The sequence below is a fragment of the Monodon monoceros genome, unplaced genomic scaffold, assembly GCF_005190385.1.
Source record: "Monodon monoceros isolate NGI ecotype Baffin Bay Population unplaced genomic scaffold, NGI_Narwhal_1 Super_Scaffold_18, whole genome shotgun sequence".
NCBI classification, from domain to species: domain Eukaryota; kingdom Metazoa; phylum Chordata; class Mammalia; order Artiodactyla; family Monodontidae; genus Monodon; species Monodon monoceros.
This window is the reverse complement of record NW_021703774.1, coordinates 59,060,074-59,087,894: the sequence shown is the minus strand read 5'-3', so window position 1 is coordinate 59,087,894 and position 27,821 is coordinate 59,060,074. Positions and strand designations below refer to the sequence as shown.

Here is a 27,821-nt window from a genome sequence, read left to right as displayed (position 1 = left end):
AGACTTTCAGGGGTGTCATGCTAGGAGCTTAGGCAAGAGACAGGGCGTCTCTCCCCCAGCTCCCCAGGCATGTCCAGCTGGATTTGAAAAGCAGGCAAGTGACAGGAGAAAAGAGGTGGAAGCAGGCAAAGTAGGTAACGTTTCTCAGCAAAGTTTGAGAGGGGCCTGTGGCCATGAGTGAGCTGGGCACACAGAAGACCAGCGATGGCACCGTCTCTCGCCTGCTCAATGTGGTGGAAAGTGAGCTTCAGGCAGGGAGGGAAAAAGGCGACCCTACGGAGAAGCAACTTCAGATCATTCTGGAAGATGCCCCTCTCTGGCAGAGGTTCAAGGAAGTCACTAATGAAATGATCGTGACCAAGAACGGCAGGTGAGTTTATGTACGGCCCTGCTTGGGCTGGCGGGGCTTGGCAAGGGAAGCGAAGCCCCTTGAGTATTGCAGAGGCTGCCGCTCTTAACTCAGAGGCAGCGGGGTCTGATTAAACATGCTCCCGAGAAGGACAGTCTCCCACGGCTTTCCCCCAGCCAACTTAATTAATTTCTCTGAGATCATCAGAGAAGTGGAGGGTGAAGCCACCTGTCCTGTGTGCATTTTAAATGAAGAAATTCTGGGAAATTATTATAAAGGGGGGCATGTCCCATGGGTTTGGGAAATGCACTCAAATGTCAGAAAATAATGTTAATTTTTGACTGACTGTATATCCTGGAGCAGATTATTATTCTTTGAGCCCCAACTCTGTTCACATAAGGTAAAAGGCAACTTTATTTGGAAGCTGGATGGTTTCCTCTGAAGTGTAGCAAACTTGCCAGACATTTCTGACTAGTTGAAGATTCAGAGGCAAAAAGGCAAATTTCATCTCACTGCCTATCCCTGCATCTGCTTCTTCCTGTGTGTTTGTGGTGAGTGTTCATTTGAGATTGTGTGTGTTTATGACGATGTGAGAGTTGTTGCAGTAATAGTTAATGAAACCGTAATATACTGACCTGAGAAAAGAGAAGATGCCTTCCTTTTTTTTTTTCACTGCAACAAATTAGGGATTAACTGAAATGGATCTCTGTTGGCATTTCTTGGGTTCTATTAAATCTAGCCCTGCCAAGTGACGTCTAGGTAATATTAGGAGCTTCTGTTTAGTAGAGGAGATAAAAATATTTAGAAAGAAAATCTCAGTGCTCCCAGCTTGGCCAAACAGGTCCCAACATTCAGTTGACACTGATCTTTCTGTTCACATGGTCACAAAAGTACAAAATGTCGAAAGGCATTTTCAATATGGTTAGTTTCAGCAGAACTTTGATTATGACCCTTGAGAGAAATTCTGTTCTCCAATGACAGAAAAGTCCAAGCTAGTTGAACTTCTGGCAGGCTTTTGTCCTTGTGAAAAATGCTTCCATTCCTGATGTCTCACTTTTCTATTTCTGCATAAAATGCACGGTATAGAGAATGAACCATTCCCATCTATCCGGGAAAATTATGAACTTGAGTGTTGTTGTGTGACATTAAAGTGCTTGGTAAGTAAAACGTGTTCCAGAAATAAGGGCGTTTCAATAAATTGTGATTATTAATAGTAGCAGGAATATCAACCTTGCTTGATGCTTCTATTTTCTCTTTCTAAATGGGTCCCATATTTATTTCATATATAGGATTTATTATTTTTAATATTTGTAATTATAATTACACCTGTTCCTACTCTTGATCTGTATTGACACATTATTTTTGGTAGAAAGAAATAGAAAACATGTTTTTAATTTCAAAGAATCATTCCCAATTCCTAATTGGATTTACTTTCTTCCCTTTCAAAGATGAGTGATGACACAATGGTAAAAATTTTATGATGTCTGATGACAGGTAGAACTTTCTGTTCATTATTCTTTGTAGTTACACTAATACTTAGCCTCATGCTATCTGTTTGGCTGTCAAAGCAGTCATATATGGAAGTAAGAGAAGTACAACCGTCAAGAAAAAAATATAGTTAATCTCTTTCAATGAGGAATAAATAAAAGTTTCTAAAACCATTATAAAATTCAATTTAATAATATGTCACATTGGTATGTACTTTTATAATTTCAGAAGAGCTTTCTCTTGCCTTTTTGCGCCTATATAATTTTTTCTTCATATTTAAAACTGAAAAGTCTTCACATGTTTAAAGTCATTAACTACGTGAAAATTATTCTTTGTAGAAAGAGTCTAATTATGGTCAACATGGTTATTCTTATTTTCTGTGGAGGTCCTGGCGACGTTTCACCTCCTTAGTGAACTGAATCTTTTCTTAGGGTTTCTGAACCCCTTAGCGTCAAGATTTTGCCAGGAGATAGAAAGTTCCCTTTGTACTTCAGATAAAGAAGGGAAGACAAATCTCTAAGAAATTGATGTGGTTGATAATGAATGAGCGTGGTTTGGAATTACTCTCAGTCTCTTAGCTTCTCAGAATAAATTGTTAACAACACTTTCCTGCTCTGGATATAGACACATCTTTCTTGTTTCATTGTTTTCTTTACTCTCATCTTCATCTCTTTCCCCCCCACTTTTTTTCTCCTCACCATCTATTCCTGTATCTCTCCATTTTACCCATTTTCCTCTGGCTGTAGAATGACGTCTACTCTAGATGCAGCATCCCTGCCTTTCACACAAACTCCTGAGCCTGAGGTAGATGGATTTGTGGCCCTTCTTTGGGGAGAAAAACATTCCTGGTTGTTAACACCCAGTCCTCGCCCTTTTCATTCGCGTTACTCGCCTGCCCCTGCAGGCAGTTGACTTTCTGACTTTTCTAAAGCTTCAGTGAGCTTTAGAGGGTAAAGCCTCTTGAGGGTAATCAGATAGCTCTTGCACACTTGAGTGTAATTGTTTTGTGTAATAGCAAGTTTTAAAACAGCATAGGGGCTTCCCTGGTGGCGCAGTGGTTGAGAGTCCGCCTGCCGATGCAGGGGACGCGGGTTCGTGCCCCGGTCTGGGAAGATCCCACATGCCGCGGAGCGGCTGGACCCGTGAGCCATGGCCGCTGAGCCTGCGCTTCCGGAGCCTGTGCTCCGCAACGGGAGAGGCCACAGCAGTGAGAGGCCCGCGTACCGCAAAAAGACCCAAAAAAGCAAAAAAAACCCAGCATAGGACGGGCTGATGAATTAAAAGAGTCATTTTCAAATGGAGACTTATTTATGTGTATAAATAGGAGGCTTGCTTCTGACATTGATCAGAAGTAGTAAACACAGATTTTCCCTGAAAATCATTGAATTATCCCCAGAAACTGGGATTATGATGGTTCTTCATTCCTCCCACTCCTGCCCCTCCCCCCCCGTTTTACTCTTTCTTTTCCCATTCTTCTTTCTTTTTTCTTCCCTTCTTTTTTATTTAAAATGCTTACTTATTCATATTCAATAGTCTTTCAGAACTAACAATAACAATTATAATACTCCCCTAGAGCTCCTTTGAATCACCACTAGTGCATCCAGCTTGTAAGTACTTCCTTTTATCTCCATCCTTTAAGCTAGGAACTTATATTTTAGGTTGCAGAAAAAAATTTATTTCAGCTTTCAGTGGCAAGTAAGTGAAATCTTTTGCACCTTCTGTTTTCTCTACGGTAACATCTTCACCTTAGGGGAAACAGCTATATTTCATGTGTATTTCCGTGCAGTTAAATAATTTAATTTCATTTGGATTAAATATGCCTTGAGGAGATTTTAAGAAATTGGAAGGATTTCTGATGTAATTGGTGTATCCATTTGTTATCATAAAATAAGTGTTAGGATCATTAAGTTGAACTTGCCAGTGATTAAGTGATGTTAGTGCAGTGAGCTGATGTTCATAGTTTCCAGGGATGGAGTTGCAAGAGGAGAGAAAACCAAGGTTGCACATCAGGAAATAATTTTCCATGTCCCTGTAGTCCATGGATATTTTTCTCTGAAGTTTACAATTGCACTTTATGAGGATCATATGTATTTGTGTGATCTGCCTCTAACCAGGCTACTTTGGTTTCTTGCTGCTCTTCCTATAAGCCTCAACATCCATGTCCTATGGGTACACAAGCATGCGCACTCCAAAAGTTCTGATGAGTGTTTCAGGATTATTATAGTTCTGTGGGGAAATGGAGGAAGGAGTTTACAAGTGAAACTTCCTGAATTTTGCCTTTAACCATCTCTGCTGTTTTTTCCCACCTAGAAAATCTGCTTTATCTCTGCCCTCTTTCTTTTTTTTTTTTTTTTCTGCGGTACGAGGGCCTCTCACTGTTGTGGCCTCTTCCGTTGCGGAGCACAGGCTCTGGATGCACAGGCTCAGCGGCCATGGCTCACGGGCCCAGCCGCTCCGCGGCATGTGGGATCTTCCCGGACCGGGGCACGAACCCGTGTCCCCTGCATCGGCAGGCGGACTCTCAACCACTGTGCCACCACGGAAGCCCTCTGCCCTCTTTCTTCCTTCCCACAGACCTCACTCCTCAGAGCCTTCTCCAGCAGTGCTGGCTCTCAAGATCCTCTGTTAGAGAAATGAAAACTGGAAAACTAGCCTCACAGCAAATCAACACAGAGTTCACTGGCCAAGCCTAAGCATGTGTGGTTCCTCAAGCCTGGTTTTGGGGAGTGCTTATATGCCCTGCCACATTTGCTTCTCTCTCTCTCTCTGATATGGGGTCTGATTTACATATTTCTTAGCTTTTCAAAGACTCTTGGCCATCTCTGTGGTTAGCCACACCTTGGGAAGAAAAGGGAAAAAAGATCAAATTGATAAGAAGTGCAGTTTATCCCTGAAAGCATAGCCTGGTCATGAGTGCTGCCCATAAGTAAATAGATAACACATCCCGGTCCTTGTGAGGCCAGAGAAAGAGGCAGGGGGGAGGCAGGAGGAACTGAACTTGGCTTAGAGGCAGGGTGAGTTCCATTGCCAGTTACAAGACTTTTGGCTGGTTGACTGACTTATATTTACTCCTCATTGGCATAATGGAGATAAAAATATATAGCATCTCTTAGTTCATTTGTGTTGTGATAAAAAATAAAAATCGTAAAATCCTTGGCAAATGAAGTACTAGAGAATAAAGCAACAAATGGTTCTACCACGTTTTGGATGTGTCCTAAGAGCCAGGACACCATGGCTTCTTTACTTCTTTACTTTTCTTTTGTTAACAGCTTTATTGTGATAATTTACATACCATACAATTCACCGATTTAAAGTATAGCATAATGTCTTCAAGGTTCATCCATGTTGTAGCATTTTTGTTGACAAACTACACTTCATTGTATAAATATACCTCGTTTTATTTATTCACTCATCAATGGACACGTGTGTTGTTTCCATTTTTTGACTGTAATGAATAATGCTGCTATGACTGTCTGTATACAAGTTTTTATGGGTGTATGTTTTCATTTCTCTTGCATATACACCTAGGAATGGAATTGCTGGGTCACATGACAACTCTGTATTTTAACAGAGGAAACGGCAAGACTTTTTTCCAAAGTGGCTGGACCATTTTCTATTCCCACCAGCAATGTATGTGGGTTCCAATTTCTCCACATCCTTACCTGTGTTTGCTGTTGTTCACCTTTTTTATTATAGCCATCCTAGTGAGTGTGAAGAATGATTTCAAGGGTAGGTTCTGGTTCAGTTTGTTTGGTTTCAACTCCCACCCTTCCTGAATATATGGACTTAAGCTAGTTTACTTAAACTCACCAAGCTTCAATTTCATTATCTCAGTCACCCACCCTCTAGTACTCAAAGGTACTATCTATTAAATGCTTGCTAAGCGCCATACCAGGGGTATGAAACTTGGTTGGTATAAAATCCTCCAGGCTCTTTGTATTCTGCCATGAGATTAGAAGTGGTCTCTAAGGTAGGACATTTAGAAAAGAGGGAGTGCTGAAAACAGATCCCCATTACGCATCCACAACTGGAGGACTAAGTTGGAAGAGGATCCAGCAAAGAAGTCGGAAAGGAAGTATTGATGAGGTGGGCGAACCAAAGGGAAAAAAATCCTTTCTGTCCAGAGAGCTCAGGAAGCCCATGTAATTTGAACTCAGGAGACTGAGAAGCCTGGATGGGTCGAGTCCATCTCTAGATCCATCCTTTGTCATCTGTCAGTCAGTTTCATCACTTAACATATGTACCAATTCCCATTGTACCTCACCTCAAAACCAGGAACCTCTGGACACAGGAGGTGCTCTTTGTGACCCTCCAGTTCCTGGCCATTCTGCTTTTAACACTTCCGCTCCTGGCAACCCCTTCTCTTAGCAGTGGACACATTCCAGTTTCCCCCTTTTCATTCTCCTCCCAGCCTCACCAGAAGCACAAATCCTCAGAGTGACTCCCCCTTATTCCCTTGGATATCTCCTTAGTTATTGTCTTAAAAGCTAAAGATTCCCTAGACCAGTACCTTTTAAGCTCTAATGTTCCAGTGACTCACCTGGGGATTTTGTAAAAGCACAGATCCTGACTGAGTAGGTCTGGAGTGCTACTTGAGGTTCTGCATTTGTGATAAATTTCCAGCTGATACTGATGCCGCTGATTCATGGACCACTCTGAGTAGCACATGTCTAGACCCTAGATTGTTAGCTTCTCAACTTGGGGATTCAGATTTTAAAAGATGTATTGACAAATAAGACAGCCTCTGGGGCAATTGCGAGGTGGTGAGGGTCTGTCTGGAAACTAGGTCTTTTGAGGAGATTGGAGCAACTTAGAAAGTTTGGTGAAGGGAAAGGCAACTAAAGAGAATCAGAAGCCAGGTGAGATAGCTTCTCCAAATATTTGTGAGAGTAAGCTTGCTGGTGTTGCCCTAGAGGGTGGGAGAAGGGACCAGCAAATCCAGATCAGCGTGTCTCAAAGTGTATTTCTTGAATGCACATTCCCGCAAGATGATAGGTGAGAAGGTAGCACTGGTACATAAGTGCAGACTGTGCACAACCCCGAACCTCCTTTCCAAAGGTTCACGGTGCACATTAAAGCCTCTGACAAGTCCTGCAGGAAAGGAAGTGGTCTGAATTGATGTATAGTCAAGTGTTCCCTTCACTCACTTTACCAAAAAACCATGTTTTCCCTATAACGCTATTACTATTATTCAGAACTGGTGTTCTTTGTGAGATGGAGAAGGGCTGCTTTGTGTCATTAGCATGAGAATCTGACGTAGGCTGGGAGGAAACCTCTGGAGAAAGCTCTGTGAGAACCTGGCATCTGACTATATACCTTAAGCTTCAGGAGGTACTTCATTCTAGTCAAATGACTAGATCAGTGGTTTTCAGACTTTAAGGTGGAGCACAACATTTAAAAGTAAAATCCCAATATAAAATACATTGGTAAAAAGAGGCTTAGCTGGACTTGGGGCCGCTGGCCTGGCCCCTCTTTGTTTGGCCTCCCCCGGGGCATTTTCTGCACCCCTGGGACAGAAAATGCAAGGTCTCCTCTGAGTGGAGAGAGGGCTGGACAAGCAGGGAGATGTCCCTAACACTCTAGCATCCTTCCTGTGGCTCAATTTCTGCCTTTTCTTTTAGACGGATGTTCCCGGTCCTAAAGATTAGTGTCACGGGGCTGGACCCCAATGCCATGTACTCGCTCTTGCTGGACTTTGTCCCAACGGACAGTCACCGCTGGAAGTACGTCAATGGGGAATGGGTGCCCGCGGGCAAGCCAGAGGTCTCCAGCCACAGCTGTGTCTACATCCACCCGGACTCCCCCAACTTCGGGGCCCACTGGATGAAGGCGCCCATCTCCTTCAGCAAAGTGAAGCTGACCAACAAGCTCAACGGAGGTGGGCAGGTACGACTGTTGCCCGGCCACCCTAACCCCACTACACCAATCAAGAAATTTCAAGGGTGCATTTAGGCAATTAGGGGGTCCTCACCGACCTCTTCTCTCACGGAAGCCAATTATTCCCCGGAGTCCAAATGTGAACAGGAATAAACAGCTCTTAATTGGTGCTTTCAGTTTTTAATGGACTTCCTGATGTTAAGAGAGAGTGAGAGAGCGCAGTAGTTTACTTAATCATCATTGGGCGGCCTTTCAGAGTTTTGTCTTGTGTGTGGTGCTTTTTACCCAGCTGGGGAGGAGGGAGATGTTTGTGGGTACCAGGGTTTTGTTATTCCCTCTCCCCTCTTTTTGGTGTAAGTGGCATGTTGGCAAGAGACAACTACCTTAATAAAAAGCTGCTCCGAAATGAAATAATTGCTCCCTCCACTTGGGCATTGTGATAATTATCAATAGAATATTGAATCAGCTTTGGGTTTTCAGAAAAAAGTATCCAAACAAACCTTAAATAAGGAAGGTTTTATTTAAGGTCTCCAATTAGAGTAAACAAGATTTTGAGGCTTTTTATTCTTTCGTTTCCTCTGGTAGGATTGTGAACACTAGTGTGCTGTACAAGGTTGTTATTTGCTTTATAAAATGTAGACTGTTTGGGGGGATTAGAGACACAGCCGGGAGGAAGAGGTCTCATTCCCCCAGATTTCCCTTTGGTCAGCCTCTTAGCCCTCAGAGTTTTCACCCCTTCTCTGATCCCTGTGCTTACCTAGCTGGGACATAGGGGTTCTTGTTTTAAGAGCAGAAGTCATCCACCTAAGTCTTTGCAATATTCAGAAGGTTCCAGTTATTTATTAAAACAGGAAATTGAAAAGTAAACTATTATTCCCTCCCCCAGATTTCACAACATGAGATTTTCAATAAACCTCTGGTTTGGATCACAAAGGGTGGATTTTATGTAGCCAGCAGATGTCAGCTGTCATTATACTTTAGGTAATGCAGCCCGTGTCAGGATTTTGAGATATTAGGATTCTTTATAGGAAGAAAAACAGTATGTTTTAACAGAGCAAAATCCACATCATTGTGCTGAAAATGGGAGAGAAAAAAAAGGAAGCCAGGATTTTGGCAGAAAACTGAACACTCTTTAGACCAGCTCTTCCCTGGCAACCCACCCCCCACCCTCCTATAAGCAGCTCCAAAGTTATGCTCCCTGAGAGCTTCTAAAAAATGTCCCCTCAGTAATTTCTCAGAGAGGTGGAGGCAGCTCAGGCAACTGGGGATTCGGTGTGTGTACCCTTAACCGAGGTGGGAGGTGAGCTTGGGACTAACCAAAGACGCTGGGTCACCTGTCACTTGTGCTGCCCCAGGCTTTGCATGTCCTCTCTCTCCTTCCACCTCAACAGATAATGTTGAATTCTCTGCATAAATATGAACCCCAGGTTCACATAGTGCGTGTTGGAGGTGCCCATCGAATGGTGATGAACTGCTCCTTCCCTGAAACCCAGTTCATAGCTGTGACTGCCTATCAGAACGAGGAGGTGAGTGTGTGTGTGTGTGTGTAGATGTCACCTGGGAGAATGTGGTAGGACAGGGTGGTGGTGCTTTTATTGCCATGACCAAGCTTGGATGAAAGGTAGGTTTTCCAGGACTCAGATACACTCAGCAGAGATGAAGTTAAACAGTGCGGTAGTCGCTTTCCACACCCTCCTCCTTGTTTGCCGAAGGCCCGCCAGTGCTTCTTTTCCTGGTGCCAATAAGGCACAGCTGTGCATTGTAATACAATTAGCAGAAACGCAGAAGTCTTTGTTTCCAGGCCCTTGGCCTACAAAGAGCTGCGTGTCTCTCCTATTTTAAAGCAATTCTGTGGGAATTGATCCAATCGCGCACCTTCTTTGGGTTTGTGTTATGCTATCTGTCCCATTTGTTAGCTTTTTTGGGGCACACGTAGGTCTTTTCCTGCTTAACTTGAGCCACTCTGGTGGTTAGAGCAGAGTAGCCAGAATCTGGTCTCTGTGAACTCTGTGGGAGCAGGATTTTTTGGTCCATCCACATACTTTAGGAGTTTCCAGGCCTGCTGGTCACCAGGACACCTGATGGGTTGGATTCTTTTTGATTAAACTTAAAAATTTGTTTCACTGGAGTATAGTTGATTTACAATGTTGTTAATTTCTACTCTACAGCAAAGTGATTCAGTTATACATATACATTCTTTTTTATATTCTTTTCCATTATGGTTTATCTCAGCATATTGAACATAGTTCCCTGTGCTCTACAGTAGGACCCTGTTGTTTATCCATTCTATATGTAATAGTTTGCATCTAACCCCAAACTCCCAGTCTATTCCTCCCCCACCCCTAAACATTTTTTTTTTTTTTTTTTGGTGGTACGCGGGCCTCTCATTGCCGTGGCCTCTCCCGTTGTGGAGCACAGGCTCCGGACGCGCAGGCCCAGCGGCCATGGCTCACGGGCCCAGCCGCTCCGCGGCATGTGGGATCTTCCCGGACTGGGGCGCGAACCCGTGTCCCCTGCATCGGCAGGCGGACTCTCAACCACTGCGCCACCAGGGAAGCCCTATTTGGAAGCTTTAAAAGATTTTTGGCATCCCACCCAGCCAACTGAGTCAGAATCTCCAGTGACGGTGCCCAGAATCTGTAGTTTTAAGAGTCCCCTTAAAGGATTCTGATAATCATCCAGGTTTGGAAGCTGCTGCCTTAGTGCCTACAGGTGAAATTAGTTGCAGATTTAACTCACTACAGATGCGCAGGGAAATGTAATTTCTCTTCTATAGGTAATCTGGCCTCTTAGCTGAGCCCCTCTAGCAGGTCAGTGGGAAGAGAAATTAACTAAATACCTGATAATTTAAATAGGCCCTCAAGTACTGTTCAGTTTTTATAGGCTGAACCACTTTGTTCATCAGATTGCCCTCCTCCCTCTGCTACTCTCTGTAGGATGGAGTCTGGGTCTATGAGGGGAGGGTGGGCTTTTGCGATTTCGGAAAGTAGGGAGGAGTTGGGGACCCCATCCTGGCCTCCTCTGGCCTCCGGGCAATGCCCCTTATCCACTTACATGCTGCCTGCTCTCTTAGTGCGTGGCTGGTGGAAGCTGTCATCTGGTTGCCCTCTGGGTAAGTGCTCAGAAGCTTTTCCTAGACGTGGGCTGGACAGTTCCCTCTGAACTACAAGCAGGGCTAAGGCCACACCTCCAGCAAGCTACCAGCCTGATGCTGTAATTCTGGTCTTGAACATGCCTCAGGGGAATCAAGCTCAGGAAAATCTAACCTCAGAGCCTCCGTCTCCTGATGACGTATCCCTGCCAATTTGATGTAGATGCACCCTGAGAGGAGAGTGGCCACAGGGGTGGATGAGGGAGCCAAAATCTTCCTTTATTCAGCAAATATTTGCTGAGTATTACTACATGCTGGTAATACTGCACTGTCCTCAAGGCACTTAAATCCCAGTGGGGAGAGATGAAAACCAAACATATATATATATTTGGTCAGATGGCTCTGAAGAAAAATGAAGCAGGCTAAGGCCAGGGGGGATAAAGAGTGACAGTGGTTGGAAGTGATAGTTTGTTTTTTGTGTTAACATGGCCCAAAGGGTAAGTGATTATTTAAGAGTTAGGGAGTTGATACTAGTCTGTACTCAAGACTCTGGAGGCAGGTTCTCACCTGTACAACTCTCCTCTGTGTCTCAGTGACTGGAAAACTAACTGACAGATGGTAGGTGTTCAATTGTTGTTGAAAAGAATGAATGAGTAATGGAGTGAATGCTGGGTTTGGCACATAAGGCTTGTGCATGTCTAATGCTTTGTCCTTTCTTTGCTCACTTTATACTATATTTGGCATTTTTACCACATGTGACAATAAAACGTTTCTTGTTGGACAGTGCAATAGTGATTTTGTGCAGAAGTAAGCAAAGAAACATGGAAAGGGAGAAAAAAAGAGAAAGGAGAATTATTCTGATTTTACAGAAATTCACAGGTGAAGATAAAGGGTTCTGTCTGCCCGTGCATGTTCTACTTTCACTAACACTTCTTGTCTTTGTAAACACAAGATAACAGCTCTCAAAATCAAGTACAACCCTTTTGCCAAAGCCTTCTTGGATGCTAAGGAAAGGTGAGTAGAGAAATTTCAGTGAAATCTTATGATTTCTGTAAATGTGAAATTTATAATCATCTTAAAAGGAACTAACTAGTAGCACTTGCATTACCTTTGATAGAAGCATGTTTTTAATATTCAGTTCAATGTCCAACAAAATCAGCAAAATAGAACAAACTCATAATTACCTGTCCCTTATAATATGGGTCCAGGAGATCCCGGAACTGGCCATGTTTCATTAGCCCTGTTTTACTACAGATTCTTACAAGTAGTACAATCCCATTAAAAAAAATAAGTGATTTAAATTTTTAATAATTCACTCTGTCTTTCCTACAATTATCTGAATAATATGATTTCAATAAGTTTTTTTTAAAAAAAGTAGATTTCACCTAGGAAAGGTGAGTAATTCATATGAGATATTCGTAAAGGTGAGAGGCTCATGTCTTTCAGGTCTGAGAGAAGAGAAGTCAGAGACTTTTGGGGGGTGTGAATGATTTCCTTTGAAGTGTTCAGATTTTATTGTCTGTTTCAAATCTTTACACTAGCTCCTATAACTGTCTAATTTTTCCTTTTCATCTTAAAGGCTCTAGATTAATAGATATTTACAGTGATGTGTCACAGGGGTCTGTGCTGTCAATACTTGATTTAATTTTGACGATGTAGAAGAAATAACTTTTTCAGATAAGAAAAGTAGTATAATAAAAAAAAATTAGGACTTTGAGTGAGAGATCGTAGCTTTGAGTCCTGGCTTTGCCATTTCCTGGCTTGCATAAGTCAGTTTACTTTTCTGGGACCCATTTTTTAAATCTGCGAAATGGGCACAGTAATACTCTCTCACAGGATCATTGGCGGATCTAGCGTATCACAGATGTGATTGTGCCCTGAAGTCCTATGCAAATCTTAGCTATTGTTATTGTTGCTTGAATTTTGTCAGCAGGAGCACTGATCACAAATCAGTAAGATCGAGCTAAATAGGGATAGGTGTAAATAAGGTAAACTGGAGTGACTATAAAATTGCAATTCAAATAGCAATTGCACAAGTAGATAAAGTAGGAGAAGGATATTGTGGGAAAGATAATAGCTTTGAGGGGAAAAAAAGGTGTTTGATTTTCTTATTGCAAGAAATGTATTGCTCTCCGAAGAGAATCTTGGGTGTACTTGATACTAGACTTGTATAATAAGCTGGACAGCCATGGTGTACTCTCATTGCTCTTTCAGGAACCACCTCAAAGACGTTCCGGAAGCTATGTCTGAGAGCCAGCATGTGGCCTATTCTCACTGTGAGTTGGGTGAACACTGGGTGGGAGAGGCCTGGGGCTACACAAGGAGCATCTCCACCGCACTCAGACTTTTTACCTCTCATGACTGCTTCAGGCTTGTTCCAAATCTTCTATCAAGACCCAACAGGTTATTTCTTCCACTCGAGACAAGTATATTCCCTTGCAAGAATTCCCAGAGAGAACCAGTGCTCATGGGGGGCTTACTCAAATCCTAGGCAGGAGAGAAGAATGGAAATAGTAGATTTCTTAGACTCTCGTTTTTGTGTCAGTGTGGCTAAAGAGCTCATAAAAATGCATTCTGGGTGTACCTCCTACCCTTACACTCCGCTCTCGCCTCTCTGTTTTGGATTTCCCTTGTTCTTAGTGCTTGCTAGTTTTCGAGTTGGTCACTGTTGCAATGCCTCAGGAAGGCCATCGCTTTGCATATGAGGAAGTTTCTACATTTGTTGACTGGAAAGCTGCAGTATTAGTGGAGTAATATACCTGGGATTCTGCAGGTAGGTTGGATGTTCCTGACGGGGTGCCACTCTCTCCATGTCTCAGATCAGAGAGAAGGTCCCATGGTGGAGCAGGTCCTCTAAACCTGCAACAGTAACACACAGTCAGTGGCATCAGTGTCTGAGATACTCTTTAATTTAGATGATAGTGGCTTGCTAGGATTCCTTCTGCAGTTTTCCAGCTATGGTATTCCTCACTCTCTCCTTCCCCTAAACCTCAGTGCATTTTTCATTGCAGAAGTGGCAGTATAGCCACATGAAGAGAAGCAGCTCTCAGAAAAGCATTTAAAAAAACTTTTCTCAGGAGTCTTTTTTTTTTTTTTGTCTAGTTACCATCTGTCACCATAGAAAATTATTACAGTATTATTGACTATATTCCCTATGCTGTACATTTCATCCTCATGACTCATTTGTGACTGGAAGTTTGTACCTCCTAATCTCCCTCACCTATTTATTTCCTCCCCACCCCCCTCTTCTCTGGTAACCACCTGTTTGTTCTCTGTATCTATGAGTCCGTTCTGCTTTGTTATGTTTGCTCATTTATTTTGTTTTTTAGATTCCACGTGTAAGTGAAATCATATGGTATTTAACTTTTTTAATCTGACTTATTTCACTTAGCATAATACCCTGTAGGTCCTTCCATGTTGTTGCAAGATTTCATTCTTTTTTATGGCTGAGTAATATTTCATTATATCTCTATCTATCTATAGATATAGATAGTTCTAGATATATCTATATCTGTATCTCTTCTTTATCCATTCATCTCTTGATGGTCACTTAAGTTGCTTCCATATCTTAGCTATTGTAAATAATGCTGCAATGAACATAAGGGTGCATATATCTTTTCCAATTAGTGTTTTCGTTTTCCTTGGAAAAATACTGAGAAGTGGAATTGCTGGATTGTACAGTAGTTCTATTTTTAATTTTTTAACTTAATTTTTTAAAAAAATATTTATTTGGCTGTGTCAGGTCTTAGTTATGGCACACAGGATCTTCGCTGCAGCATGCAGGATCTTTCATTGTGGCACACGGGCTTCTCTCTAGCTGTGACATGCAGGCTGTAGGGTGTGCGGGCTCAGCAGTTGTGGTGCATGAGCTTAGTTGCCCTGCGGCATGTGGGATCTTAGTTCCCCAACCAGGGATTGAACCCACGTCCCCTGCGTTGGAGGGTGGATTCTTAACCACTGGACCACCAGGGAAGTCCCTATTTTTAATTTTTTGAGGAAACTCCATACTATTTTCCATAGTGGCTATACCAGTTTACATTCCTGCCAACCACTCACAAGGGTTCCATTTTCTCCACATTCTCACAAACGCTTATTATTTTTTTGAAAATAGCCATTCTGACAGGTGTGAGCTAATATCTCATTGTGGTTTTGATTTGCATTAATCTGATAATTAATGATGTTGAGCATCTTTTCATGTGTCTGTTGCCCATCTGTAGGTCTGCTTTGGAAAAATGTCACTTCAGTTCCTCTTCCAATTTTTCAGTTGGCTTGTTTGCTTTTTTGATGATTAGTTGTATGAGTTCTTTGTATATTTTGGATATTAACCAGATATATAATTTTCAAATATCTTCTCTCATTCAGTAGGTGGCCTTTTTGTTTTTTCTCTGTGCAAAGGCTTTTTAGCTTGATGTAGTCTAATTTGTTTATTTTTGCTTTTGTTTCCCTTTCCTGAGAAGACAGATCCAAAAAAAATATATATATATATATTGCTAAGACCGATGTCAAAAGAGTTTACTGCCTATGTTTTTTCCTATGAATTTTATGCTTTCAGGCCTTCCATTTAAGTCTTTAATCCATTTTGAGTTTATTTTTGTATATGATATGAGAAAGTAGTCCAGTTTGATTCTTTTTCATGTAGCTGTCTAGTTTTCCCAGCACCACTTTTTGAAAGGCTATCTTTTCCCCATTGTATATTCTTGCCTCTTTTGTCATAGGTTAATTGATCATGTAAGTGTAGGTTTATTTCTGGGCTCTCTATTCTGTTTCATTGATGTATGTGTCTGTTTTTGTGCCAGTGCCATACTGTTTTGATTATTGTAGCTTTGCAGTTTAGTTTGAAATCAGGGAGCATGATACCTCCAGCTTTGTTCTTCTTTCTCAAGATTGCTTTGGCTATTCAAGGTCTTTTGTGTTTCCATAAAAATTTTAGAATTATTTGTTTTAGTTCTGTGAAAATTATCTTTGGTATTTTGACAGGGATTGCGCTGAATCTGTAGATTGCCTTGGGTTGCATGGTCATTTTAACAATATTAATTACTTCAATCCATGAACATGGTGTGTCTTTCCATTTGTTTGTGTTTTCTTCACTATCTTTCATCAGTGTCTTACAATTTTCCAAGTACAGGTCTTTTACCTCCTTGGTTAGATTTATTCCTAGATATTTTATTCTTTTTGATACAATTATAAATGGGATTGTTTTCTTTATTTCTCTTTCTGATAGTTCATTGTTAGTGTATAGAAATAACAGATTTCAGTATATTATTTTTGTATCCGGCAACTGTACTGAATTCATTTATTAGTTCTAGTAATTTTTTGGTGGTGTCTTTAGAATTTTCATTATATAGTATCATCTGCAAACAGTGACAGTTTTACTTCTTCCTTTCAAATTTGGACTCCTTTTAGTTCTTTTTCTGGTCTGATTGCTGTGGCTATGGACTTCCAATAATATGGTGAATAAAAGTGGCAAGGGTGGGCACACTTGTCTTGTTCCTGATCTTAGAGAAAATGCTTTCAGCTTTTCATCATTGAGTATGATGTTAGCTGTGGGCTTGTCAATATATGGTCTTAATATGTTGAGGTATGTTCCCACTATGCCCACTTTGTTAAAAGTTATTATCATAAATGGATGTTATATTTTGTCAAAAGCTTTTTTTTTTACCTCTATGCAGATGATCATATGATTTTTATTTTTCAGTTTATTAATGTGTATCACATTCATTGATGTATAGATATCAAACCATCCTTGCATCTCTGGGATAAATCCTACTTGATCATGATATATAATCCTTTTTATATACTGTTGAATTTAGTTTGCTAATTTTTTGGAGCATTTTTACATCTATGTTCATCAGAGATATTGGCCTGTAATTCTGTTTTTTCCTTTTTGTTTTGTTTTGTAATTTTCTTGTTTGTGGTGCTTTTGTCTGGTTTTGGTATCAGGGTGATGCTGGACTCATAGAATGAGTTCAGAAGCATTCCTTCCTCTTCAGCTTTTGGGATAGTTGAGAAGGATAGGTGTTAACTTTTTAAAATATTTGGTAGAATTAAACTGTAAAGTGGTCTGGTCCTGGACTTTTGTTTGTTGGGAGTTTTTTGATTACTGATTCAATTTCATTACTGGTAATCAATTTGTTCATATTTTCTATTTCTTCCTGATTCAGTCTTGGGAGATTGTACATTTCTAGAAATTTATCCATAGAAAAAGCACTTTTTAAGTGACCTGGAATAAAAAGCATTTTTGTATAGGATAGGATCACATGTGGAACCATACCTTTTCAAAGTTCATATGTTGCAGTCTTCTTAGTAAGCTTCTTAAGGTATATACCTTATATGCGGCAAACTACATGGACAAAAGTCCAGTTCTGTGGGACCACTTGCCTAGCTTTGCTCACTGGACACCTGAATCTTGATCTATTGTTCAGGTAGGGATCCCTTGGGCCACGTGTCTATACAAAAATGAGAAAATGAAGATAACAAAAGGATTTGTTGAGAATGACTGACATACATTTTGTAATATGAATTCTGTACAATTTGCTTACTTATACTTAAAAAGTATTAAGCAAATGGTTTTTAATAAAAGTTCCATTTCCATATTACTGAAGCCCTGGTGACAATCCCTAGTCAATATTCTTAAGGAACATCTCTGGTGTGTCTGAATCCTTATCTGTGGGCCCCTCAGTTGAGAGCTAGTTGGTGAAAGTATGTGCTTCTTGTTCCAGGGCCTGTATTACTAAGTCTCAATCTTTTCCCATGAATTCACTTGAAGTAGAGCCTTCTATTCAGAATGTTCACTAAATTTTTTTATTGTGGCAAAAAACCATGACATAAAATGCACCCTCACAACAATTTCCACATGTACAGTGTAATATTGTTAACCACAGGCACATTTTAGTGCAACAGATTCCCAGAACCACCTGCCCGCCCCCCGCCCCCATTCCTGCATGACTGAAACTACATATATTCACCAAACTACATCTCTTCACATCTCCCACTCCACAAAGCCCCTGGCTACCACTGTTCTACTTTCTATCTCTATTTGCATATCCTTTAGATACCTAGTGTAAGAGGAATCATGCAATATTTGTTTTTTTGTGACTGGCTTCTTTTGCTTAGCCTAATGTCCCTCAAGGCTCATCCATGTTGTATCATATGACAGGATTTCCTTCTTTTTTAAGGCTGAAATAATATTTACTTGCATGTATATACCAAATTTGCTTATCCAATAACCTGTTGTTGGTCATTTAGATTACTTCTACCTCTTGGCTACTGTGAATAATGCTGCAGTGAACACAGGTTTGCAAATGTCTTTAATTCTCTTGGATATATACCCAGAAATGGGATTGGTGGATCATGCAGTACTTCTGTTTTTAATTTTTTAAGGAAACTCCATAGTGTTTTCCATGACAGCTGCACCATTCTGCATTCCCACCAGCAGTTCACAAGGGTTCTAATTTCTGCACATTCTCACCAACACTTGTTGTTTCCTATTTTGTTTTTTTTGTTTTTGGATAATGGCCATCTTAATAGTATGATGTGATATCTAGTTTTGATTTGCATTTCGCTGATGAATAGTGATGCTGAACATCTTTTCATATACTTATTGGTCATTTGTATATCTTTGGAGAAATGTCTATTCGAGTCCTTTTCTCATTTTTAATTGGAGTTTTGTTGTTGTTTTTATTGTTGAGTTGTAGGAGTTCTTTATATATTCTAGACATTAATCCCTTATCAGGTATATAGTTTGCCAATATTTTCTTCCATTCGGTAGATTTCCTTTTCACTCTGTTGATTGCTTCTTTTGCTGTGCAGAAGTTTTAAAGTTTGACATAGTTTGTCTATTTTTGCTTTTGTTGTCTGTGTTTTGGTGTCATATCCAAGATATCATTGCCAAATCCAATTTCATGAAGTTTTCTCCTGTGTTTTCTTCTAGGAGTTTTATAGGTCTTACATTTTTTTATTTATTTGTTTTAAGTTAAGTTAAATTTTTTTATATGGTGTAATATAAGAGTTAAACTTCTTTCTTTTGCATGTGGATATCACCGGATACTAAAATTCATATAGACTATCAAAGAACCCCAAATAGCCAAAACAATCCTGAGAAATAAGAACAAAGCTAGAGGCCTCACACTTCCTGATTTCAAAACACATTACAAAGCTACAGTACTCTAAATAGTATGGTACTGGCATAAAGACATATAGACCAATGGAAGAATAGAGAGCCTAGAAATAAACCCTGCTTATATGGTCAAATAATTTTCAACAAGGGTACCAAGATTACATGATGGGGAAAGGATGGTCTCTTCAGCAAATAGTGTTGGGAATCTGTTGCACTAAAATGTGCCTGTGGTTAACAATATTATACTGTACATGTGGAAATTGTTGTGAGGGTGCATTTTATGTCATGGTTTTTTGCCACAATAAAAAAATTTTAGTGAACACTCTGAATAGAAGGCTCTACTTCAAGTGAATTCATGGGAAAAGATTGAGACTTAGTAATACAGGCCCTGGAACAAGAAGCACATACTTTCACCAACTAGCTAGAATACTAGAATTTTAGTATTGCTTTACGTTTCTGACAAAAATGCCATTGGGATTTTGATAAAGATTGCTTTGGGTAGTATGAACATTTTAATAATATTAAGTCTTCCAATCCATGAACATAGGATGTCTTTCCACTTATTTGTATCTTCTTTAATTTCTTTCATCAATGTTTAGTAGTTTTCAGTGTACAAGTCTTTTGCCTCCTTGGTAGAGTTTATTCCAAAGTACTTTCCTCTTTTCAATGCTATTCTAAATGGAATTGTTTTCTTAGTTTACTTTTCAGATCGTTCATGGTTAATGTGTAGAAATGCAACTGATTTTTGTGTGTTGATTTTGTATCCTGCAACTTTGCTGAATTTGTTTGTTAGTTCCAAAAGTTTTTTTGTGTGTGTGAAATATTTAGGGTTTTCTACATATAAGATTGTGTCTTCTGTGAACAGAGATAATTTTATTCTTCCTTTCCAATTCGGATGCTTTTTCTTTCTTTCTTTTCCTTTTTTCCGGTTTGCTCCAGTACTATGTTGAATGGAAGTGGTGAGAGTGGATATTCTTGTCCTGTTCATGATCTTAGAGGAAAAGCTTTCAGTTTTTTACCATTGAGTATAATGTTAGCTGTGGGCTTGTCCCATATGGCCTTTATTATGTTGAGGCAATTTCCTTGTATTCTATGTCTGTTGAGTGTTTTTATTATGATAGGGTGTTAACTTTTGTCATATGCTTTTTCTGCATCTATTGAGATGGTCATTCACAAACACATTTCTGTGAAATATTTTGCAGTTTCCCAAAATGTGCCACAAGATTCTTGTCAAGTTGTCTAGCCAGCTCTCTTTTTGCTTTCAGAATCCTCTTTGTGAGGTGGTGATGGGAGGGATCATGTCTCCTCATGCTTGGAGTGAGAACTAAAGATACCTTCCCACTGGGTAGAAACAGAGAGGCCTTCACTCTTTCTGGGTAACCAAATTAAACATTCAGTAGCTGTAGATCAGTGAGTAGGATATACATCTAACACCTCCTTCTTAGATTGACTTTTAATTTAATCCAATTAAGTCAGAAGCAACTTAACTTTTGCAATTCTATTGACTTATACATTCAAATAATATTTTATATAGCTGTGATTCCACAGTATTTCTTAAGAGGTTTTGCAAACTTTGATAGGACCTGTCATCCACTTCCAAAGAAGCCAACTTTGCTTCTTCATCCACTTCCAAAGAAGCCAACTTTGCTGCTAACATAGAAGGGGAGTGGCAGTTGGGGTGGTGGTATGTAACTCCACATGGACAGACATTGTGTCATTCACACAGAAACATAACTACGCAAAGTGGCTGGTAACCTGATTTTGGTGTGGAAGTTCACAGAGTCATTCTCTGTGTCTTCCTCTTGTCTCTTCTAGTGGGAGGCTGGATCTTCTCCAATCCGGATGGAGTATGCACAGCAGGAAACGCCAATTACCAGTATGCTACTCCTTTGGCTCTATCTGCTCCCCACACCCACCATGGCTGTGAGCACTATTCCGGCCTCCAAGGACACCACCGGCAGGCTCCATACCCTTCTGCGTACATGCACAGAAACCATTCTCCCGCAGGTGTGTGACTCTGCTAATTAAACCCTTGGGGGCGTGGGTGTGGGTGGTGGTGGTGAGAAATGGACAAACAGCTAGAAATGGGGAAATATCTGAAGATAGAATCCCTTTCATCTAATATATGTAAAATTATTGTGTATTAATATTTTAATTTTTTATTTTATATGCTAATAGTTGATTATATAGTTACAACATTATTAGTGTTTTGTAATTACTTCAAATAATTACAAAAACTGGGAGACACCCAGTTTCTAATGGTTGTGAAAGTCCTCCTCCCAGGGCGCTGGAGTACTGAGCAGTTTCAGGCTGCATCTCTAAAAGCCAAGTTAAGTCGTGGGACTCTGAGACCCTCAGCTCATTGCCCTCACATGGCTCTTTTCTACATTTGGAGCTTATGGCTCAGTCCAGGGAATACTGGGCCCAGTATTGGAGAGCTATTAAGAAGGTCTCTGGGAAGGTGGATGACTCAACATCCGGGCTTTGGTCTGATTCAGTTGGAGGCGTGCAAATTCAACCTTGATAATTTTTGCAGTCTGATTATTTTTTAAGCTGATGCTGTTGTTTGTGTAGTTTCTTCCTCATTGACTGCTGCCTTGTCTGCCTTGGCCTTGTGTAAGCCCAGATCTTGCCTGGTTATTAGATTTGTATGAAGGAAGGGAGACATGAAACCAAGGGTTGATTTCTCATTCAGTTATTCATGCAGCAAATATTTATTGAGGGTTGACTATGAGCCAGATTTTGTCCATGAACAAAATAAATTAATACCGACCTCTCAAAGAGATTCTATTCTCATATGGGGAGACTGACACTAAATGAAACAAATAGGTAAAGTTCATGGCATGGGAGATGGAGGAGAGTGTTAAAGTTCCAGCCTCAGGGACACTCTGAGCTCTGTACCTGCAGAGGGCTTTGCTGGCCACCAGGTACCTGTCCCTGTGCCCCATCGCCTGCTACTCTCGGCAGCCTTGATAGCTGCTGCCAGGAAGGGAGAAAATGTAGGTTAATGTATCAGAAACTGAGCAGGGTTCTCATCTACTTTCTGGTTCTTTCCCATGGTCCGCACACAAAACACATCTTCTGAGCAAATGCTATGCACCAGGCACTCTTCTAGGCAGTGGGGCTAGGAAGGTGATTAAGGTCTAATTTCTTCCCTGAAGGAGCTCAGTGCTACACGAATACATAAATGATTAATCCTAATACAATGTAGTGAGAGCTCTAATGTGGTCCTCGGACCTGCAGCATCTCCTGGGAACTTGTTAGAAATGCAGGCTCTCAGGTTCTCCTTCTGAAAGAGTCTTCAGTTTAACAAGATCCCCAGGTGATTCCTATGCACATTAAAGTTTGAGAAACATTCTATAGAACACACAAGTCAAGGTGCTATGGGAATGAAGGAAAAAGAGCAGCTAGATCTACCCAGACGGCTTAGCGTTTAAGTTGAGATTTGAAGAATAAATAGAAAAGGACAGGGGTGGGAGTGGGCAGGGGTGAAAGAGAGATGACATGGGACACAGGCAGAGGTGAAGGGCATTCCAGGTGAGAGAGTGGTATGAGCAAAGACACAGAAGGAGGAGAGAACCTAGGTCGTCTGGGGAATAGTTTGGGAAAAGAGTGTAGAGGGCGGGGGTGGCGAGGTGGTGGATGAAAGAGCTGAAGCTGAGGAAGTTGCAAGGGCCACATCATGAAAAGGAGTGACGTGGCCAGGGATATACATGGAATCCTCTTCCTCTCTTTCCTTTGTCCCCTTCTTCCTCCCCTCCTTCTTTTCCTTCTTCCTCTCTATTGTATAGGCACTATTTATGCAAATGGCGATTCAAAGACAGAAGGCACTATTCTTGAGATGTTTAAATCTCCTTGGGGTTGCTGAGAAGATAGGTCCTGGTCCTCAGAATCTCATCTGGGACACTGGTGATCCTTAGGCTTGTCCTGAGATGATGACATGGCCCATTTTAAAGGGGAGGTGAGTGTGGTGACACGAGCTAGATCTGTGTCGTAAAGAACAGATCCTCCCACCTATCTGAGCCTCATCTATAAAATGGCGATGAGTAGTCATTGTTGTGAACATTAAGAGATGAATGGTACGTGACATATGGCTGACACTGAATTAACCTAAGCTCCTCACTCCTTTCTGTGGCCTTCAGAAAGGACGAACAACTGTTGGCACATGTGGCACAGGCCGTGGTTATATTTTGACCTAGGATAATGTCATTGGTCACCATCTTTATGTTTTCCATGCTCCATCAATTGATCTGTTGTTATTTCCCAAAAGTGAATTTGATAGAAAGCTCCAGCAATAATCTGCAAGTTTTCTCTGGAGCTGACAGCTGGACTTCCTTACCCTCCACACCCCATGCCAGCATCCTGTCTGTACCTCACACCAGCGGACCGATCAATCCAGGGCCTAGGTAAGCCCAACACAAGCAACTTGCTCAATTGGTCTTGAGGGTTGATTTAGCACTGGGGACTCGAGTTCATTCTTTTTCCTGGGGTGGCTTGGTCTAAGCTATTGTCCTGACTTCTAAGCCACAAGGAAGTGAAAGTAACGACAGGATCAACCTTTCATCCCTGGAGAAAGGGTGGTGGGAAAGCACGTGTTCAGTCATGTACTCTTTTCTTTGTAGCTTCCGTATTTTATTTTTAGAAGGGAAAAGATATTATGGCCTGGAATCATTTATCTCGAACCAGGAAGAAATACTGTGAACTGTGGTGGTAGCAGATAGATACCGAATATTGGGAAACTGAAGGGGAAAAGTGTAAATACACACTGAGAATTCAAGACCCTTGATTGTCCATATCCTCACAAGCTGTTCATTCTAACAAGGGGACAGATTTTGGGTGTCCGGGCCTCAACCCAGGCAATAGGGCTGAGTGCAGCTTGTAGGACCCATGGCATACCTCTCACACCAGAGACCTGCATTCAGTTCTGACTGGAAATCCGCGTGGTGGAGGGGAAAGGGAAGGGGCCTGGGGTCTGACACATGTGGGCTTGAGCCCCAGTTTTACTCCTTATTGACTTTGTGACTTTGGGCAATTTTCTTAGCCTCACTGAGCTTCAGCTTTCTTATCTGTAACACGGCAATAATGTGAGCTGCCCTGTAGAGTATGGTGAGCACCAAAATTAGAAAAAGCATTATAATGCGTTGTAAGCAGTAACATTCTATCAATATATACATGTCAGCTGTTACGTTCAATGTAAGTATGCAGAATTTTGAGAAGGTCCAAAAAGGGATTCAAAATTAAAAGATGTCCCCATCCTTTTTTTTGGCGGTGGAGGGGGCAGATGGTAGATGACTTATGACTTGCAGGTCTAGAAAAAGTTTGGGGAAGGTAGAACTTTGATCCACAGCAGTGCTTCTCACACTTTAATGTGCATTAGAATCACCTGGGATGTTGTTCAACTGTACAGTCCGATTAATAGGTTCGGGTTGAGGCCTGAGATTCTGCATTTTTAACCAGCTTCCAGGTTTAACCAGCTTCCATACAGCTGATGTTGCTGTAAACTGTGATCTTGATTTTGATGTTAATGTTGCTGGGGCCCCCGAGGGTCTAGTGTTGCACTGTTCAATACAGCAGCCCCCAGCCGCCTCTGGCTCTGGACCCTTGAAATGCAGCTGTTCCGAACTGAGATGTGCTGTAAGTGTAACACACAGAATTCTGAAGACTTAGTGCAAAACAAAGAATAAAAATCTCAACAATTTTTTAATACCGAATGCATGTGGAAATGATATTTTGAATATTCTCAGTTACATAAAATATTATTAACAGTAAGTTCATGGTTTTCTTTTCATTCTTTTTCTTTTTAAAATGTGGCTACTCAAAAATTTAGCCTATTGGACAGTGCTTGACAGGAGGACGTCAGGGAAATGTACTGACTGGGACTGTGTAGAAAGTGAGGGAAAGAGTGTCTTTGAAGATATTAAACAACCATGTGCCAAGTTTTGTACTAGATCCTTTATGTAAGTCATTTGTAGGATTCAAAGACATCCATAAGGCTGCTGTTAAAATTCCTATTTTCCTGATGGAGAAACTAAAGCTCAGAGGCATTAAAAAACTGCCTGAAGGTCATACAGTAAGTAATGTAACTCAGAGCCCATGGTTTTCCCACCGGCCCAGGAAGCATCAGAAAGGGGCTCTGACCGATATCGTAGAAGAGTCTCTTCTGGAAACTGGGGAATTGGGGTCAGAATCCCAGCAAGCTGAGCTGGCTAAAAAACAAAAACAAAAACACCAAAACCCCAAAGCTTGGGTTCCTGCAGGTTTCATACGGTCCAGTGAGGTCTGCGGTATCTGAAATATAGCAGCGAGTGCTGGGTGGCATTGCTACCTCTGGCTTCATCAGTGGCATGTTTAACCCACTGCTGATGCTATAAAGGTTTTGCTAGAGAGAAACAAATGTGTTCAGTACTGACATTAGGTAATGAGCCTATTATCAAGCAATACAGTATCAGGCAAAATGGAGACTCTGAAAGGTCAGAGCACGGTGAGGACTAAAGCACTGGAGGTTATTCTGCCTGTGTCACCTGTAGTCATTTTCATCTAGGTTCTATGTGAAGGCACAAAATAGGCTGCACATGACAGTCATCAGAAAAGCTTTAAAAACTTCTGATACCACATGCCAGACTAATTAGATGAGAATCTCGGGGGATAGAACCCAGGCATAGGTTTTTTGTTTTTTTTTTTTTTAATTCACTAAGTGATTCCCGTGTGCAGTCAAGTTTGTGAACCAGTGACATAGGATAAGAGAAGTCCAAGATAGTGGTACAGCTCCCCAGCCTTTCTACCAGGGACCAGAGCTGACAGGTAGAAACCTGGAATGGAAGAATTAATTATAAGAACCATCATTTACCGAGTCCTATGTGTTAGACATCACATACTCATTTTTTAATTTAATCCTCATAACATCTGTAAGGTATGTCTGATTATCACTCCAGATCTTGAGGATGAAGAAACTGAGGCTCATACATTAAATAATTTGATCAAAGTCACAGAGCTAATAAGTGGTAGTGCGAGGGTTCAAACCTAGGTTTTCTGACAACAATGTGTCCTGGCTATTAGGCCACATCACCTCTCTTGGTCAGTGAGGGATCTTACTCACAGATCATACTGCCCAGATATCATCCTTTCACTCCCCTGTCCATTTACACAGGTGGCAAGTGAGACCTAGAGAAATAAAATGCCATGTTCGAAACTGAACAACTTGCCGGAGGTAGGGCCAGCATCAAAATGCGGGTCTCAGGACACCTAATCATATGCCTGTTCTACACATCTTGCTGCTTCTCTGCAGAAACTGGGCCAGTGTGTGTCAGAGCTAGAAATAACGCCATGGTCCGATGCCCTCTTCCTAGACCTGTGCCCCGCTCAGCACTGCGTGCGTGCTTGCCAGGTGGCAATCCTTCCTGGGTGTGTCGACAAGCATTTTCTCTCTCTCTCTCTCTCTCTCTCTCTCTCTGTTTCTCTGCAGCCCCTACCCGTGCCTGTGGACCATCAGTAACGGTGGCGGGGGCCCTTCCGGGTCGGGCTCAGAGGTGCACGCCGGCTCCCCGGGAGCGTTTCTCCTGGGTAATCCAGCTGTGACTTCGCCCCTCTCCACCCAGGCTCCTGCTTCGGCTGGTGTGGAGGTTCTGGGGGAGCCTTCGCTGACCAGCATCGCTGTGTCTACCTGGACAGCAGTGACCTCGCATCCCTTCTCAGGCTGTGGTAGCCCGGGTCGGGGTGGGCGCCAGTCTCCCTCCTCCCTGGATAGTTAAGCAGGATCCTAGGAAAGTTGTCAGCAGAGAACCTGCTAGGTGTAGAGCTCTTAGAAGTCTCACCTACTAATCCCAGTGAGTCAGACTGCAGAGTCTCCCCACCCAGTGAACGGGGTTATACCAGAAGCCTACAGGGAGATGGTTTAGTTTGGATAATGCTAATTTTGTCACCTGCATCTCTCCACCATTTTCATTTTGCGCTCCCATTTTCTCTGCAACTTATCCGTGCTATGCTTAGGCAACAAAAGTTCGCTGAGTATTTTCCTCGTGCCCTGCCCCTTACTGTCAAGTGATTCTAGAAGGCTGTCCTTCTTGTTCTGTGGAGGTGATGCAAGGCTGTTAAGCGAGCTCAAAATTTACTTAGCCTAAGGCCACTGCTTTGGAGCTTTGTGTAGCCCTGAAAGTATGTGTGGCCACAGAGCCTCTGCTTTGAGACCAAGAAAGGCTGTAAGTCCATGGAGTGAAGTTAACAAAAACAGAGCTAATCACACATTACAGCGTAGAGAGTTGAGGAAATGAGATCATGTCACTCCCTGGTTTAGAAACCTTCGATGGCTCACCATTGCCTACAGATTGAAGTCAATCTCCTCTGCCATCTGCCCTCAAACCACTTTTCCAGCTTTAGCTACCTGTTTTCCCTTTAGCATCCTATATTTCAGTCAAGGCATACATTCTGCCCCTGTCTTTTGAACATTCAGTGTACTCTCCCAGCTCTATACCTACTCCTGTACCTGAAATAGCCTTCTCTGTTCAGTCCTACCTGTACGAATCCTGCCCATCTCCCAGGGACTGGCCAGAGCACCACCCACTGCATCAAGCATCTGATCTGCTGGGCTCCCTGACTTCCCACTGGTTTTGCCTCTGTTCTAGAGCTCACCTCAATCTGCCTTGTATTTTTAGTACCTGTGCGTGTGTCTCTCTCCCACTAGACTGTGAGCCCCTCGAGGGTGAGGCCCAGCCTTCTTGTCTCTGTTCCCCATAGCAGCATCTGTTTCTGTGCCTTGCCTATAGTAGGTGCCCAATAAACACTGGTTGAGTTGAGTGCGTGTGAAGTGCATGTGCTAAATGGACAGTTGTGGAGCTCACTAGGGGGCAGAGCTCAGAGACACGTGTCCCGAGACAGGGCAGCAGGTCAGAGTGGGATCCCGGGGT

General features: G+C 41.8%; 1 protein-coding gene across 1 annotated transcript; it reads left to right on the top strand.

Moving 5' to 3' along the window:
• On the top strand, positions 1-27,700 carry TBX19 (T-box 19). The gene is made up of 8 exons (XM_029227273.1): positions 1-370; positions 7,459-7,723; positions 9,106-9,240; positions 11,758-11,819; positions 13,020-13,081; positions 20,737-20,928; positions 23,192-23,327; positions 26,384-27,700. Exons 1-8 carry the CDS (start codon positions 174-176, stop codon positions 26,667-26,669), a joined length of 1,335 nt encoding a protein of 444 aa, XP_029083106.1. The 5' UTR covers positions 1-173; the 3' UTR covers positions 26,670-27,700.
• Positions 27,701-27,821: the final 121 nt, after the last annotated feature.

Excerpts from the sequence above, each read along its gene's own strand:
- TBX19 (XM_029227273.1), top strand. The coding sequence starts at position 174 with ATGAGTGAGCTGGGCACACAGAAGACCAGCGATGGCACCGTCTCTCGC. Across the intron at positions 371-7,458 it reads ATCGTGACCAAGAACGGCAG|ACGGATGTTCCCGGTCCTAA; the intron begins GTGAGTTTATGT and ends CTTTTCTTTTAG. Across the intron at positions 20,929-23,191 it reads CAGAAACCATTCTCCCGCAG|TGAATTTGATAGAAAGCTCC; the intron begins GTGTGTGACTCT and ends ATTTCCCAAAAG.